The sequence below is a fragment of the Lygodium microphyllum genome, chromosome 28 (genome assembly GCF_053477565.2).
Source record: "Lygodium microphyllum isolate KBCC chromosome 28, Lygodium_microphyllum_v1.1.10, whole genome shotgun sequence".
Classification (NCBI taxonomy): Eukaryota; Viridiplantae; Streptophyta; class Polypodiopsida; order Schizaeales; family Lygodiaceae; genus Lygodium; species Lygodium microphyllum.
The window spans coordinates 102,339,073-102,355,225 of NC_141162.1; the positions used below are offsets into that span (position 1 = coordinate 102,339,073).

Consider the following 16,153-nt stretch of genomic DNA (forward strand, 5'->3'; position numbering starts at 1 on the left):
AAGTCTGTGTGCAAGGTACCTGAATAACTCAGTCACACTCGTATCGCTCCAACCGTATTTTGCTTGCACACTTAAGAGTGCAAGCAATGTCTTCAACCGAGATACTCGGCACCCATCATATAATGGTATGGATGCTTCCTCTCTGAGCGGGTCAGATGTCTCAACATCCATGGGAATCAATGTATCGATCATTGCCTCCATCTCAGGCTCCAAGATTGTAGGCAAGTCGGGAAGGTTGTCTGTCTCCTCTGGCATTGACGGTATAGATGGGCCTTGCGAGTGGTCGATTGGCTCCTGCAATCCATCCATCGCACGTCCACGAACTCTTCTAATTGGCCGCAAAGGGTGCACTCCCCCTTGGGTCGAGACATCACCCCCCTGGATACAAAATTTACCAACAAGACCCAATCTTATTGTGTATGGTTTTCAATTAGCTTGAGAGTACAATGCATGAAAAATGCTAACTTCAAATTACCGTTTGCTGAAAGTCTGCAATCGCCTGATCAATGATCTCAGATTGAAACTCGCCAAATCGTCGTACGTGTTCTATAGACAATCGGCGTTTTCGTCTAATTGCCAACTTGCATTGAGAGCAAGGACATGGGACACGCTGATTAAGATACGACTCGCGGTCTTGAACAATAGGACCTTCTTCGTTTGCCATCTTATCTACATTACAGCAAACAAGGCTTAAATGGATAGCTTTATGGAGATGTACGTCAAGTTGCAAGTTGACCATAAACCTTGCATTGTATATAGTAGTCAAGAGATTTTCCAATGTTATATCTCGGCCTTGTATCATGCTCAACGATTTGTTGGTCCCGGTAGATAATTTTTTGTTATATCTCGGCTTTGAGTATAAGTAATCCATTTTAAAATTAATGCGCGCCATCTATGAAATTTTATAACTATAGTAATAAAATTTATTTCAAACAATTCTACTCATAGTCATAAGACCTGAGAGAAATTATCCTATACTCAATTTAAGGGTTTCTTTTTCTATAACAATAATTTTGGGTTCATTTTGATGAAGTACGTGGCCGTATGCAAAGCACATTGCATACCATTATCAATACGTATATTATCTTAAATTTTCTTCCCTTCCCTCTCCCTCTCTTTCTCTCCCTCTCCCTCTCTTCCTCTCTTTCTCTCACCCTCACCCTCTCCCTCTCCCTCTCGTTCTCTTTCTCTCCCTCTCTCATTTCCTCCCTCCCCCTCCCTCTCCCTCTCCCTCTCCCTCCCTCATTTCCTTCCCCTCCCCCTCCCTCTCCCTCTTCCTCTCCCTCTCCCTCTCTTTCTCTTTTTTCCCCTCTCCCTCTCTATCTCTCTTTCTCTCTCATTTCCTAAACAAGCAAAAAATAAAGTGATTTAAACATCCTCCAAGCAAAAGGGAGAGAGAGAGAGATACAATGCACTCTCCCTCTCTTTCTCTTTCTATCCCTCTCTCATTTCCTTTCCCTTCCTCTCCCTCTCACTCTCTTTCTCTCTCATTTCCTCTCCTAAACAAGTAAAAAATAAAGTGATTCAAACATTAAACAAGCAAAAGGGAGAGGGAGGGAGAGAAAGAATGCACTCTCCCTCCTTCTCCCTCTCTTTCTCTTTCTCTCCCTCTCCTATTTCCTCCCCCTCCCTCTCCCTCTCCCTCTATTTCTCTTTCTCTTTCTTTCCCTCTCCCTCTCCCTCTCTCTTACTCTCTCGTTTCCTCTCCTAAACAAGCAAAGAAGAAAGTAATTTAAACATTAAACAAGCAAAAGGGAGAGAGAGAATGCACTCTCCCTCTCTTTCTCTCCCTCTCTCTCCCTCTCCCTCTCCCTCTCTTTCATTTCCTCTCCTAAACAAACAAAAGAGAACGATTTAAACCTTCAATAAGTAAAAGAAAGAGAGAGGGAGACTCACCAATGAGATATGGCGAGCGTGGGCGGCTTCTCTTTGCAACGAGGGCTCCTCCTCTCCTTCACGAACAACGACGGTGGCGGCGGCGGCGGCGGCGGCTGCAAGTCTCTTCCTCCTCTTCTCCCACAAAGCCTTGGCTCTCTCCCTCGCTCTCTCCCTCGCTCTCGCTCTCAAAAGGCGAAGAAAACAAAATGAAAACGGCGCTCTGGTTTCGGCCGCGCTTTTTTTCCCTGCGGCGTCGCAATTGGCGTCGCTATATGCGTCGCTATTTGCGTCGCATATAGCGACGCCGCAGGGAAATGCGACGCAAATAGCGACGCATATAGCGACGCCAATTGCGACGCATATAGCGACGCCGACATCCGCCGTCGCTAATCGGCGTCGCTATTGCCCCATTCCCTTGTAGTGAAGTGGGTCTTGGGACCATCATGAGCATCAAAGGGAGCATTCCCAAGCAAAGAAGACATGTAATGAGTAGCCACAGTATTGAAAAAGTTTGTGATGAAATAATCAAGGTTGTTGTCTAATCAAATTCATAAATCTAGTGCCATTTTTTAAATTATGTGGGGTTGGGATTAATAAAATATGAAAAGGGAAAAGTTATAAATAAGAACTCTTGTAGAGAAATAATGTAGTGGGATCTTAGCTTAAACTCTAGGAACTTTGCAATAAGTAATAAGCTAAGAAAGTGAACCAAAAAAATACTCATTAAAAATGTATCATCCTATCTTATGCGGGTAATAATAAGGGCCACCTAGTGAGAAGATTAGGAAAAATAGATATATACACTTATTAGGGCCTAGAGGAAGTCAATCCATTAGAGTGGAGCCTTACACAAATAGGGGAAAAGGTGCAAGTCTAGTCTTGAAGGACACCACAAGCAAATCATGTTATTTAATTAGAGAGCTTATTAAAAAAGGGAGAAATAAATATGTAAGAAACAATGGCTAAGTGATGTGCTTAGGTCCCAAGTTAGAGGAGGTATTTTAGAGAAGCAAGTATAAGATAGTATATTCCTTGAATAGCACATAGTGTCTATGTAATTGTGTTCTATGTGAAGATAGAGACCATGCAATGGTAGCACTAAGAATAGTTGAGACAAAAAGAGGTATGAAGATGTTATCTTTTCTTGAATTGCACCTTGTGCTTGCATGGGTGTACCATTGTTGAAGATAGATATCATGTGATAGTGTCTTATTGTACATGGATGTTTTGTTATCAAAGATAGAGATCATGCAATGTTGTCTAGTTGAAATGTTGTGAATGAAAGTTGATTTTTCAATTAGAAATATTGTTTGGTAGACATGCATGTGCCTTGGTTTGGCTGATCTTGGATGTGAAAATTTATGGATTTGATGTGAGTAAGAGGAATCAAAATATAAATGAAGAAGAAGTGAGACCAGCATAGTATTTTACCCATGAGACTTGCCATGGCTCTAGTTTATTAACATCTAAATTGTGAGATTGCTACCTAGATGATAAGGTCCAATGTCACAAAGAAGCTTCCCACATGTGGCGGTGTGGGACTAAACGGGTGCTCTACTCTCAACATTAAACCATGCTTGCCTAATATGAGAGAAGAAATTCTCGGTGAGCACCTAGGCACCAAATAGAGCTTCATTCTAGAAAGAGGTAAGGATGAAGGACCCGATAACTATTTTGGAAATACTATTTCAACTACCTTTGTGCTTTACCTAAAGGTCATTCAACGAATCTTGTGTTATGGGCTAATCAAAGAAGCTACTTTTATGTGTCCTCATAACATAGTAGGACCCTTTATTACATTATTACAATTTTGATATGTGTACATGGAAAGTGGGTGAGCATGTTCCTCAATAGGAGTGCTTGATTGGTTGGGTGGACCGATAAGTTGGGTGCTTTTCTAATGAAGTTTTATAGGAATAGGGACAAATGATGATTGTCTAAGGTTAAGTTCTAGAATCCAGCTAGCACTATTTTAGTACGCTTGAGTGAAATTATGCCAACGAAGAGGGGTTGATGCTTAGCTCACCCTTGTATTTCACTCTTTGCACCAAGTGTAGTGCTAATTTGCTCTCGATTTTGATATGTTTCAAAGTTATCTTTCTTGATAGGGCTCTAAATCAATGAATACTAAGTGGTCTTGATGGTGTTGCTAAGGAAAGGCATTTGAGTGACTAATAAGCATCCTCTTTGCTGGCTGGCTAGAGGTAAGAAGTTGGGATATGTAATTTAGTGAGAGATTATTGATAACATCTTGTACATTGACACATGCATAAAAGTTGGGATATGTAATTTGTTATCACTTTTGGAAGCAATTAGTTATTGTCTCTTATCTTACCTTCTTGTTCACAACTCCCATGGTTTCTCTCTCTTCTCTCTTATCTTTCTAATCTTTCTCTCTCCTCATCACTCATTTTATCTCCTCTTTTCCCTCTCTTCTTTTTTCCTTTCTCTCACCTCTCAGCCCTCTTCTTAATAACAAGTGGTATGAGAGAATTGGTCTTTAATCCGGATTCTCTACTGCCATTATCAATCAAGATTGGCTTCAAGATTGAAGATATTGAAGAGGTTTCGGCCTATCAAGCTCCTGGAGGGAACAACAAAAAGCAAGTTTTTTGAGTGAGTTTTTTTTTGGTAACCCCTCTATTTTTTTTTCCCACATTGTTTACTTATTCCACCTTTAGATGTACCTACCTCTACTTTCAGTTCCACCACCACCACCACCACTAGCTCCACTACCACCATCGCCATCACTACCTTCACTACCACCTTCACTCTCTCTATCTCTCTCTTTTTTCCTCTCTCTCTCTCTCTCTATATATATATATATATATATATATATATCCCTCCCTCCCTCTCTTGCAACCCAAAAATAATTCATGTTAGCACTCTAAATTGATAGAATTTGTATTATATTGTATTTTGAAAGGTGTGCAACAATTAGCTCGCTCTCTCTCTCTCTCTCTCTCATTGGCAATATGGAAATATTTGTGCAAGCACTTCAGATCTATAAAACTTGTATTACATTGGATTGTGACATGTGTTGCAACAAACAGTTTTCTCTTTACTAGTATATAGCTCTCTCTGTCTCTCTCTTTCTCTCTCATTTGTAATACAAAATTATTTGTGCGAGCACTCTAGGTTTGACAAAACTTGTATTACATTGGATCATGACATGTGTTGCAACAAATAGTTCACTCTTCATTTGTAAATAGTTCTCTCTCTCTCTCTCTCTCTCTCTCTCTTTCTCTCTCGCTTTTACAATACAAAACAATTTTTACAAGCAATCCAGATTCAAATTTGCATTACATTGACCTTTTGGTATACTATCGTTCCACAAATTGAGAGACAATGATAGTAAAAGATTATCATAAATTTGATCATAGCTAACCAAGTGAGGCATGTTTGTATTTTCTCAACAAAATAAAATGCATTTGCTCAAAGAATTAGCATAGTCTTTATTTTACTAGTCACACTATGGGCGATGTTGGGAAAGTTCTTCTACTTCCAAATATGAGATGTAAGTTCTCTTCAGTAAGCATGGGTTGGTATATAAATATGTTTACATTTGCATCCATTCTAAACACTCACTAAATATTTTTCTTTATACATAGCTCTAGCAACCTCATTAAACATTGGTTAAAAAATAAAAACTCATTAAAGTGGCCTAGCGATTCGTAAGAATCTATATTTGGAAGGAAGGTTTGGATAACATTCTTTAGAATAGTTTTGGTGGCGAGAGAAGCCTAGAAAAGCAAGTCTATTAGCTAGAACCATTTTAGTTACTTTTGTCTCATAAATATAATGATTTGGTCAAATATATTGTTCTCTTGTGGAAAGAATAGTATCAACCCTAGATTCCTCAAAAATAAATATTTTGACAACTTTTAGGTTTTCCATCCACTACATCCATTTAAGATTGGATCAAATATAGGAAAGACGATTAGTGTACTGATGAAGTAATCCATGCCATTCCACATCCATCGCCTTTCATGATACAATATCAAAGGATCATAAAGTCAATTTAAGTTATGCATAAACTGATCTCTCCATCCAAAATCTAAGGAGTGTATGGCTGATATAAATATACCTTAGAATACAAGAAAGCGCTTCCAAGCTTCATGATTCCAATACAAACTCATACAATATTAGTGGAAAAACAAATTATAAAGAATTTTTTCTTAATTAATCCTTATCCGATTTTAACAAATTGCAAGCAATATCTAGGTTCATATCTAAAATTTTAGTTCGCTTTGATACCAAGTGTAATGTGCATATTTAATGAATCCCGATGGCACGTATCTTTGGTTGTCAATTAAGAGGTAATTAATGTAATTGACCTTTGGAACTCTCTTGGAATAACCAAATATCCATAACCTTGCACTGATTAAGCCTACCTTGCAAAGGAAACTCCACCTCAATCCCATTGAGATCGACTTGGAACAGGGCCTAAATTAATTACGATATCCTATCCACATGATCATGAGGAATAGGAGGAGCAATACACATGGGTCCCTCTATCCATAAAGTATAGTCTTGACTCTAGCCCCCTAAAATGCTGTTGATTGGGATCTAGGATGACACACTAGGACAATTAGTATTTGATACTTTCTAACTTGTCCTAATCTAGCATTTCGATTCTTCTATAGAAGCTCTTGACTAGCCAAGGCCACCCTACTATCGATATGAATTCAAGGAAAAAGCAGTCATTTGCAAAAATAAAGCATTTATTCAAATTTATTAGGATTTTTATAAGATCCACATGAGCTCTTAGGGGATAAGCTAGTCCTAGAAAGCCCAAGGAATTATGACCAAAGCCTTGTTGGCTCCTTGGCACCTCCTAGCTAAAAAATAAGTCCCTATGGAGAGACCTCTCACATTCGATATTGGTCCTAGCATTCCGAATCAGTAAATGTAACTCCTTTGGTAAAAAGCTAGCACAACTAACCTTGAGGGAGGTCTAGTGTATACATCAAAGAACTAACCTATGTTGGGCATATTATTTCTTAGAACTAAACAACACAACCATTTCTTTCAATACTACAAGTAATATGATAAAACATACTTGTGCATGAGTGTTTGTCTTAGCCCTAAGCTTTTAAGAATATGTTTCACTTGACTTAAGTTATCATTCTTGTTCTTAGGTCTTAGGATTTACTGATGAGATGCCTTAGGCTATCTTGTTCCTCCCAATCTAGTAACAAGACAATGCCTCTATTTTGAGCATCGAAGATTTCCTTTTAAGTATATTTAACTTATCTTTTTTGCTTCAAATTTATTGAGATACCTTGTTGAGACAATTCTCTAGCAAAAAGGGTTAATGTTTTCCCAATCCTTACTAGTTTGAGAGGGGTCAGACTCTCTTAATTAGTTAGTTTTTCTTCAAATAACTAGGACAATACTAATCCATTCTCTCAAATTATCTTAATTTCCTTGAAGTTTTCTCTTTATCATGTAAGGGCCTCCTTTCAAAGGTTAAAGTTATTTTTAAAAAACTTATTGATGACGAACTTTCCAAATTGACCATTTCATCAAGAATATAAAACACCCAATTGATTAAGAAGTTCTAAGCATGGACTAGGTACCATCATGGGAGGGGCATTCCTATTGGAATTTCCTTCTAAGCATTTATATTTCTCATCAATCTACTTGACTCTCAAATGTTTGCAAGGATCCTATGCAAGAATCCTAGGATATCAAGTAGTTATGATCTATGTGGTTAATACTATTCATCTAATTTTTCTATTATTATTTCATGAAGCTTACTTTTTGAAATACAAAGGAAATAGCTAGCCTTGAGTTTTCATGGTGGGGACATTGCTCATATGCGCTACCTCTCCAGCTCCAATGTTTCTTCGCTTTTGGGGCATATTGTGCATGCAAATCCATCTACCATGTCCTTTATCTCACCTCCTCTTTGAGTCTTGTAAAGCTTGTGCTTTCTTGAGTCAAGGCTCAATGAGATAGAAGGATAAGCTCCAAGGAAAATATAGGGTTTGATTTAGAAAGAAGAAGTTTTGACTTAAGAGGAGGAAGCTTTGGTAGTAAGATGAAGAGGAGATATGTTGGGTTTGGAGGATTTTGATGTACTTTTCGAATCAAGAAAAATAGATGCAACAATAGTAAATGTAGTAATAATAAGGAATGGAGAGAGGTTGGGTTGGGGTTGTTTTTTGAGTAGGAAATGGAGGGAGGAGAGTGATTCATTAGTAAGGTGATTCACAAGGAGAAGGATGAGATGAAGTGGCTTGATGCTCAAATCTTGGATCACAATCCTCTTCTTCTTCAATCTCTCACTCTCCCTCCCTAACTCCCTTTCTCTTTCTATACTCACATGCAAACTCTCTCTCTCTCTCTATATCTCATACTCTCCTTCTCTAGCTTCCTTCTCTCTCTCTCTCTCTCTCTCTCTCTCTCTCTCTCTCTCTCTCTCTCTCTCTCTCTCTCTCTCTCTCTCTCTCTCTCTCTCTCTCTCTCTCTCTCTCTTTTTGTGGGACTAGTGTTCAAAAAAATCATGAATAGCCCATAAGCCATATGGACTAAGGCTTTTATTACCTTTGCATTGTAGTTCTATTCTCATGCTTTTAGGTTAATGCGGCCCTGGCTTTACTTCAACAAACTGATCAAGATTGGGTAATGATGGTGGGGTGCATCCTTTTTACATCATGGTAGTGGCAAAGCTTTCCACTAATGATGTTGATGATAACGAGGATGGTGATTATGTTGATGATGATGCAGGTAATGATGATGACGTGACAAATGACTATATAGATGAGGCAAGGATTGAAAATAGAATTAAAAGCTTTATTAAGCTTTTATGGTAGTTACATGTACTCATTCATCTTACTTACTTCCATTGATTACTTCTTAAAGAGAGAGAGATTTTGAACACACACACACACACACACACACACACACACACACACACACACACACACACACACAGAGCTTTGACTTGGATGGACAAGTGAAAAAGATAGATTTCTTGTGCATAAGGGACATGGAATTGGATGGACAAGTGAAAAAGATTGATTTCTTGTGCATAAGGGACATGGAATTTAGAAATGCAAAGCCACTAAGAGGAGTGACAGCCAAAATTGGTGAAGCTTTGGAGCTCATCAAATGACTTCTAGACTACATCACGACGAGTTTCTATTATCCCATCTACCTTCTTTTTGGTTGTTTCAATAGCTAAGTTCAACAGCATCTTTGATTAGGTGAGGTTAGAGAGAGTATGTAGGTGAGGGTACTTGCGGGATGAGAGATGTCAAAAGCATCAAGGATTTGAGAGGGCATGAATCAATATGTATCAACCAAATTGAGTTCGACATTGCAAGCTCACATTTGCATATAATAAATGGTGCTTCATGCATAATAACACACTAGCAGCTGCTTTGTGGCGGCAGCTTTGCTACCTTGAAGCGGCGAGCAAAGTTGCCGTGAGATCCATTTCTCATCTTTCTCTCTCCTCTTTTTCTTCTCATATTTATTATTATTTATTTTTTTCTCTCTCTCCCCCCAATTCCCTCTCTAATTTTCTCTCTCTCTCTCTCTCTCTGCCTTCTATTTTAGTTTTTTTCTCCTCTCCTGGTTCTCTCTCTTTCTCTTTCCTTTTATTCTCCCCCTTTTCTCCTCTCTTTTCCTTTTCTCTCCCTCTCCTCTTTTTTCCTTTTTTTCTTCTTCTCTCTCTCTCTCTTTTCATACTCTTTTTAAATGTTTTCTTCTCTCTCTCTCTCTCTCTCTCTCTCTCTCTCCTTTTCTTCTCTCTCTCTCCTCTCTTTCTCCTCTATTTTTAATTCTCTCTCTTTAAAATTTATCTTTGTGTCTCTCTCCCCTCTCTCCTCTCTTTTCCTTCTCTCTCCTCTTTTTTCCTTATTTTCTTCTCTCTTTAAATTTTTTATCTTTCTTTTAAATTTTATCTTTCCTCTCTCTATAATTCTCTCTTTGTGTTCAAATTCCCTCTTCTTTCTTCTTCTTCTTCTTCTTCTTTTTTCTCTCTCTCCTTTTCGTTTCTCTATCTCTCCCCACCTTTTCTTCTACCCTCTCTCTCATCTCTTTTTTTTTTCTCTCTCTCTCTCTCGTATTTTCTCTCTTCATAATTCTCTTTCTATTTGTTTTCCCTTTTCCTCCCTCCTTCTCTTTTTTCTTTTTTGCTGTGTGTGTGTGTGTGTCTCAATTAGAAAGTTTAACCTAACACACACAGAGAGAGAGAGAGAGAGAGAGAGAGAGAGAGAGAGAGAGAGAGAGAGAGAGCCTAGGCCGTACACATGAGAGAGGGGGGAGGGGAGAAGGAAAATGTTTAATTTAAAAAAGAGTATTCTCTTTCCTCTTTCCCTCCCTCCTCTCTACGTCTTCTTCTTTTTATCCTTTTTTTTCTTTCTCTCTCTCTCTCTCTGTTATTCTATCTCCCTCTCAAAGTGTGTGAAAATTTATGTTAAAAAAATTAAATTATTATTTTTAAATATTTAATTAAAAAAAGTTTAAATTAAAAAGATTAATGAGAGAGAGAGAGAGAGAGAGAGAGAGAGAGAGAGAGAGAGAGAGAGAGAGAGAGAGAGAGAGAGAGAGAGAGAGAGAGAGAGAGAGAGAACCTAAGGCCTACACATGAAAGAGAGAGATTATGAGTGAGAGAGAGGGGAGAGGGTTTTAATTTAAAAAAGGGAGGTGGGGGGGGGGGGGGGGAGGCTTTAATGAAAAAGGGAGGGGGAAGAGAAAATGAAAGATTACACTTGAGAAAGAGAATAGGGAGGGGAGGGGGCTTTGATTGAAAAAAAGGAGGTTTGGAAAAGGGGGTAGATTCGGGAATCCCTATGGAGGTTCAGAGCTTTTTTAAACCTATCGTGAAAATAATATAGTAGTAAGTTTTTAAAAAGCAATTGATGTATGGAATAAATTTCTTAGATACTAAATATAGGTTTTATATAAGTAAATGTAACATGCACCCTATCGGCTGTCCAAGCACGTTTTTAGTGGTCGACGAGTCTAAGGGATGCCGCCTGGCACTCTCATGGAACGTCACGGGGTTTGTCGCCTAGGGTTTCTTGAGTTTGCCTCGCAACCGAATGTTTACGGCCAAACCCACTAGGATCGACCTGAACTTGAGTCCCTAGTGGCCAAGGTCTTTTGATAGCTTTCTAGTGTCAGTTTCGGACATCCTACTTTGCGCAGAGATAACTAAGCCGAAGCAAACCCATGCCGCACTTGGTTCAAAGAGAATGGGAAATGAGAGGGATGCGTCACTCCACCTCTTTGCCCATAGGGCATAGTCCCATTCCGGTCCCCTAAAACTGCATGAGTCAGGGTTCTAGCCTAACGATTTCTAAGCGTTGGTTGTTAGTAACCTTGTGAGAAGCCTCCCAGTTCTCTGGGACCACCTTGCCATAGGACAGACCCGTCGGGGATTCCGCCCCCCCGCTTCCCTCACTTGGCGTACTTTAGTTGTCTAATTAGTCCTATCACTTTTAAGTGTGACATGTAAAAACAACTTCCTTAATTAACCTTTTTAGAGGACAGGGTTCGTTCACGTAGTCTTATGGCATTGACACGAAAACAAATTCAAATAGTTTCCTTGGAAGTACTTAATATTAGTAAATTATCAAAGTTACAAGTCTTGTTCAAAATGGACAATATTATAATCTGTCAAATGGAGGCAGAGTTGGCTATCAGTCCTAAGGCAAAAGTGAACACACCCCTCTGAAGGTTTATAGGGGCCTAGTGCTTGTTTTAGTCTTGCAATGGCCTAAATATACTTAAATGTCATCCTAGCTATTTAGGAATTTCATATGCTTGATTCAAACTGTCACTTTTACCTTTCCAATTTCACAAGTTTTGTGATGCAAAGAAAAAGTACGATTTCTGCTTAATTGATGAATATGCATAAGTGTTTTAACAACCCCTTTTTTTTTAAGCATGCTAATGTTAGTGCATAATCTAAATTATTACGAGCATAATCAATAAGGTCTTGGCGTCTTCTTTTTGTGTGCAAGAATGCAAAATCTCCTATGCAATTTACTTGTTTAAAAACATATTAGATTGCAAGTAAGCACAATTTCCAATATGGGAAAAAAAATGATGTAAACTAAATGGTGGTTAGTTATGAGTAGACTTTCGCCGAATAGCTTTTCCTTCCCAAGGAAGTTGGCCTATATCCTTAAGACTCCCCATCAGGGTAGGGTGTATGGAACACACCTGATTACCAAGTGACGTGGCTCCTTGCCCCATGGCTCCATCGGTTGAGGCGGGATTCGTGTTTGCTTGGACCTTACTTCGTTTGGGAGGCATCATATAATTTGGCTTTTGCTTTGCGGCTATGCACCCAGATTGCGAGAGGGACGGCTCTTCGCGGAAGGGACTAGTCTACGAGGATCTTCTCGTGGGGAGGGGGGGAGGAAAGAGAGATGGCGAGCTCTGAGTTCTTCAACGAGGGAGAAAAAACAATTTCCTTCTATCTCTCTCTCTCTTCTCTTATCCTCCCTTTTATGTCTCTCTCTCTTCTCTTACTCTCCTTGTTCTTCTTCTTCTGCTCTCTTTCCCCCTCTCTTCTTCTTCTCCTCCTTCTCCTCTTCTCTACTCTCTACTCTCTCTCTCCCTCTTCTTCTTATTCCCCTCTTCTTCTCTACTCACTCTCTCCCTCTTCTTCTTATTCCTCTCTACTCTCTACTCACTCTCTCCCTCTTCTTCTTATTCTTCTCCTCTTCTCCTTACCACGAGCAGCAGCCAAGTGGTGGCCTTCCCCCCCTTCTCCTCCCCTTAACGATGGGGTTTATATAGGTATTTTGCCCGCGGGGGGGGGGGGGGATTAGTAATGGCAGCCCCCCCCCAGCACCTCCATGGTCATGGCACCCTCCCGCCACTCTTGTAAGCCGTGGCAGTGCTCCCCCTGGCACCTCCATGGTCGTTGACACGATCGCCCCCCTCCCCTCACACCGTCCGCTAGTTGACGACATAACCAGGGAACCGGTTAATCCTTTAAAAAACAATTCATTTGATTAGCGGGACTGTTACAGTAAAATAATTTGTACTTTCTATACTTTCATTTTCATATAAAACCTTCAAACAATATATCATTTAGTGTCATATCCTTAAATATGTTTACGTCTTACATACATCCTCTAGCAAATCCTAACCTGTAATGTTTAACATTATACTATAATAACAAATCATCCGCATATAGAAGACCTTGTGGAGCTCTCTCTCTCTCTCTCTCTCTCTCAAATCCCCATTATACATACACAGTCATTGTGTATGTGTATGCATGCACATGTAAGACAATCCTTTCACACACACACACACAACTTGACTCTTTCTCATAGTAACACACACATTTGGTCTCCTATGCAATGTGGCATGCTCACATATGATAACATGCACATAAGCACACACATGCTCACACATATGTGCACACCTACTACTTAACTTTACCCATTTAACTTTGCAAATATATTTGCATAGATACATGAATACACGAAGAAAAGCACCCAAGATCTTATTGTGCCTCTGCGCAGTCATGTCACGACAGCATACAGACAGCACAAGTGTTAGCGATAGAATAAGAAAAAGAAGAAGCAGAAGAAGTGATGCAATGCCCAATTTTCTCTCGTCTCCGTCGAATGATAAAAAAAGGGGTTGTCAATTGCAGTGTTTGAGGTAACCAGATGTATTGGAATGATCGGAATGCATCCCTGATGGAGATCAATTCTAGCATCAAACCCTAACTGCACGTATTGGAATGATGGGGATCAAGTTTGGAGTGATGGGAATTCATCCGTGACGGAAATTAAACCCTGACTAGATGTTTTGGGGTGATGGGAATTCATCTGTGATGGAGATCCATTTTGGCCATTGCCTGCCCAATGCAAACGAATTCCCTGCTACCCTTATACCCACAGTTTCTCTGAGACACTCCCACACCCTGAGGCTCAAGTGTGAGGATTTGCCACACCTTCACAGTCGCATCATGAGTCAATGCGCACTAAGACATGCTGGATTGCTGTCATTGGAGTCAGAAGAAGAAGAGGATGTTGGTAATGATGATAATGTTTATGATCATGATAATGATGGTGGTGGTGGTGATGATGATAATAAAGAAGAAGATGCTTGCCCTGTTCCAAGGAAGGATCGGAAGACATCACAACAAAAACTGCAGCAGCACATGGGCAACATTCAGGACGTCCATGGAATAGGCAAGGATGCTCGAAGGTGTTTTGTAGCTATGCTCAAAGCTTGTGGTGAGCGAAAGGATCTGGAAAAGGGATCCAGAATACATGCCGAGGTTGCTACAAAGGGGTTGCTGGAGACTGATATTTACATTGGTAATAGCTTAGTTAGCATGTATGCTAAATGCGGTTCTCTGGAAAAAGCACGATATGTGTTTGATGCGTTGCCGGCTCGGAATTTAGTTTCTTGGAGTGCCCTTATTGCAGGGTATGCCGAACATGGCCATGAACAAGAAGCCCTGGATTGTTTTGATTCGATGCAGCTTGAAGGTGTCTTTCCAAATGAAGTTACTTATGTGTCCATCTTGAAAGCTTGTTCTAGGATAGGAGCAGCTGAAAGGGGCTGTGAAATTCATGCATTGATTACAAGAGAGAGGATGTTGGAAAGGAACCTTTATGTTGGCAATGCACTAGTGGATATGTATGCCAAATGCGGCTTACTTGCAAAAGCACAAGAAGTGTTTGACAAGCTTCCCGTGCATAATGTAATCTCATGGAATGCACTCATCACAGGGTATGCCTTAAATGGATGTGGTGAGGATGCATTGAAAGCTTCTAAACAGATGCAAGGCCAGGGTATCTTGCCAAATAAAGTTACCTTTCTTGGGAGCTTGAAAGCTTGTGGCAGTATAGGAGCCATGGACATAGGCCAAGAACTACACACTCAGATAAGCAGACAACAATCACTAAATGGAGACACTTTTATTTGCAATGCTTTGATTGATATGTATGCAAAATGCGGCTCTATTGCAAAAGCTCAAGAAGTGTTTGACAAACTTTTATCTCGGGATCTAATCTCATGGAATTCCCTTATTGCGGGTTATACACAACATGGTTATGGTGAAAAAGCATTGAGCTGCTTCAGGCAAATGCAAATCGAAGGTGTCTCCCCAAATTTGGTCACATTGCTCTGCATCTTGAAAGCTTGTGCCACTGTAGGGGCCACTGGCAAAAGTTGGGACCTACATTCCGAAATTCTGATGAAAGGTCTATCAGATAGAGACCTTGTTATTGGGAATGCATTGATTGATATGCATGCCAAGTGTGGTTTGCTTGCAGAAGCACAAGAAGTGTTTGACAAGCTCCCACTTCGAAATACAGTCTCATGGAATGTAATAATTTCAGGACATGCACAGTATGGGGAAAGTGAAATGGTTTTCCATACCTTGGACAAAATGACATATGCAGGTTCAGAACCAGATGAGGTCACATTCAGTAGTCTGCTGATTGCATGCAGCCACTCTGGACAAGTAGATAAGGGTCAGGCATACTTCAAGAGCATGAACAGGGACTCTGGTATCATTCCTACACTTGAGCACTACACCTGCATGGTTGATCTTTTCGGTCGTGCAGGGCAATTAGATGAGGCAGTAGAAATGATAAAGAATATGCCGTTTGAGGCAGATCTTGTGGTATGGAATACCCTTTTGGGTGTTTGTCGAAAGTGGAGCAATGTCCAATTTGGAACAATGGCTTTTAAGAATGCAGTTCAACTTAACAAAAGGGATCCCGAGGCCTATTCATCTATGTTCAATATCTATTTAGATGTGAAGAGGCAGGAAGATGCAATTGGGAGGAAAACATACCTGAATGAGTGAGAAACTCTCTGTGACTGGTGTAAATGGAGGAGTGCATCCTTGGTGCTTTGTGACAAACATTGCATTTTCATGCTTTGGGAAGAATGACATGCAGTGCATCTGGACTCAAAAGGAAACTGAGGCTTATTTTTCTTTGTCATTCATGTAGATACTAACCAACAGTAGACTCTAGTTGGAAGGAACACCTAGACAAGCTTCTTGGAGTCTTTGAACGGTGTAGATTGTATAATCTCTCCTTGAACCCCTTAAAGTGTGAGTTTTGGGTGAAACACGGATGTATCTTAGGGCATGTGGTGTCCAAGAATGGCATCGCCCTTGACTTCTCTAAGATCAAGGTCATTGTCGACTTGCCACCACCAACAAACTATAAAGGAGTTCAGTGCTTCCTGGGACACATAGGGTATTATCGGTAGTCCGTGTGTCTTGAACTATGCATTGATTATTAGACCACTTTACAAGTTGCTA

The 16,153-nt window shown here is 40.0% G+C and overlaps 1 protein-coding gene across 1 annotated transcript; it reads left to right on the plus strand.

Moving 5' to 3' along the window:
• The first annotated feature begins 13,831 nt into the window (after positions 1-13,831).
• LOC148011814 (pentatricopeptide repeat-containing protein At2g13600-like) lies at positions 13,832-15,688 on the plus strand. The gene is made up of 2 exons (XM_087670411.1): positions 13,832-14,435; positions 14,604-15,688. The coding sequence occupies exons 1-2, from the start codon at positions 13,832-13,834 to the stop codon at positions 15,686-15,688; spliced, it is 1,689 nt and encodes a 562-aa protein (XP_087526537.1).
• Positions 15,689-16,153: the final 465 nt, after the last annotated feature.

Excerpts from the sequence above, each read along its gene's own strand:
- LOC148011814 (XM_087670411.1), top strand. The coding sequence starts at position 13,832 with ATGAGTCAATGCGCACTAAGACATGCTGGATTGCTGTCATTGGAGTCA. Across the intron at positions 14,436-14,603 it reads AGGAGCAGCTGAAAGGGGCT|GGTATGCCTTAAATGGATGT; the intron begins GTGAAATTCATG and ends CACTCATCACAG.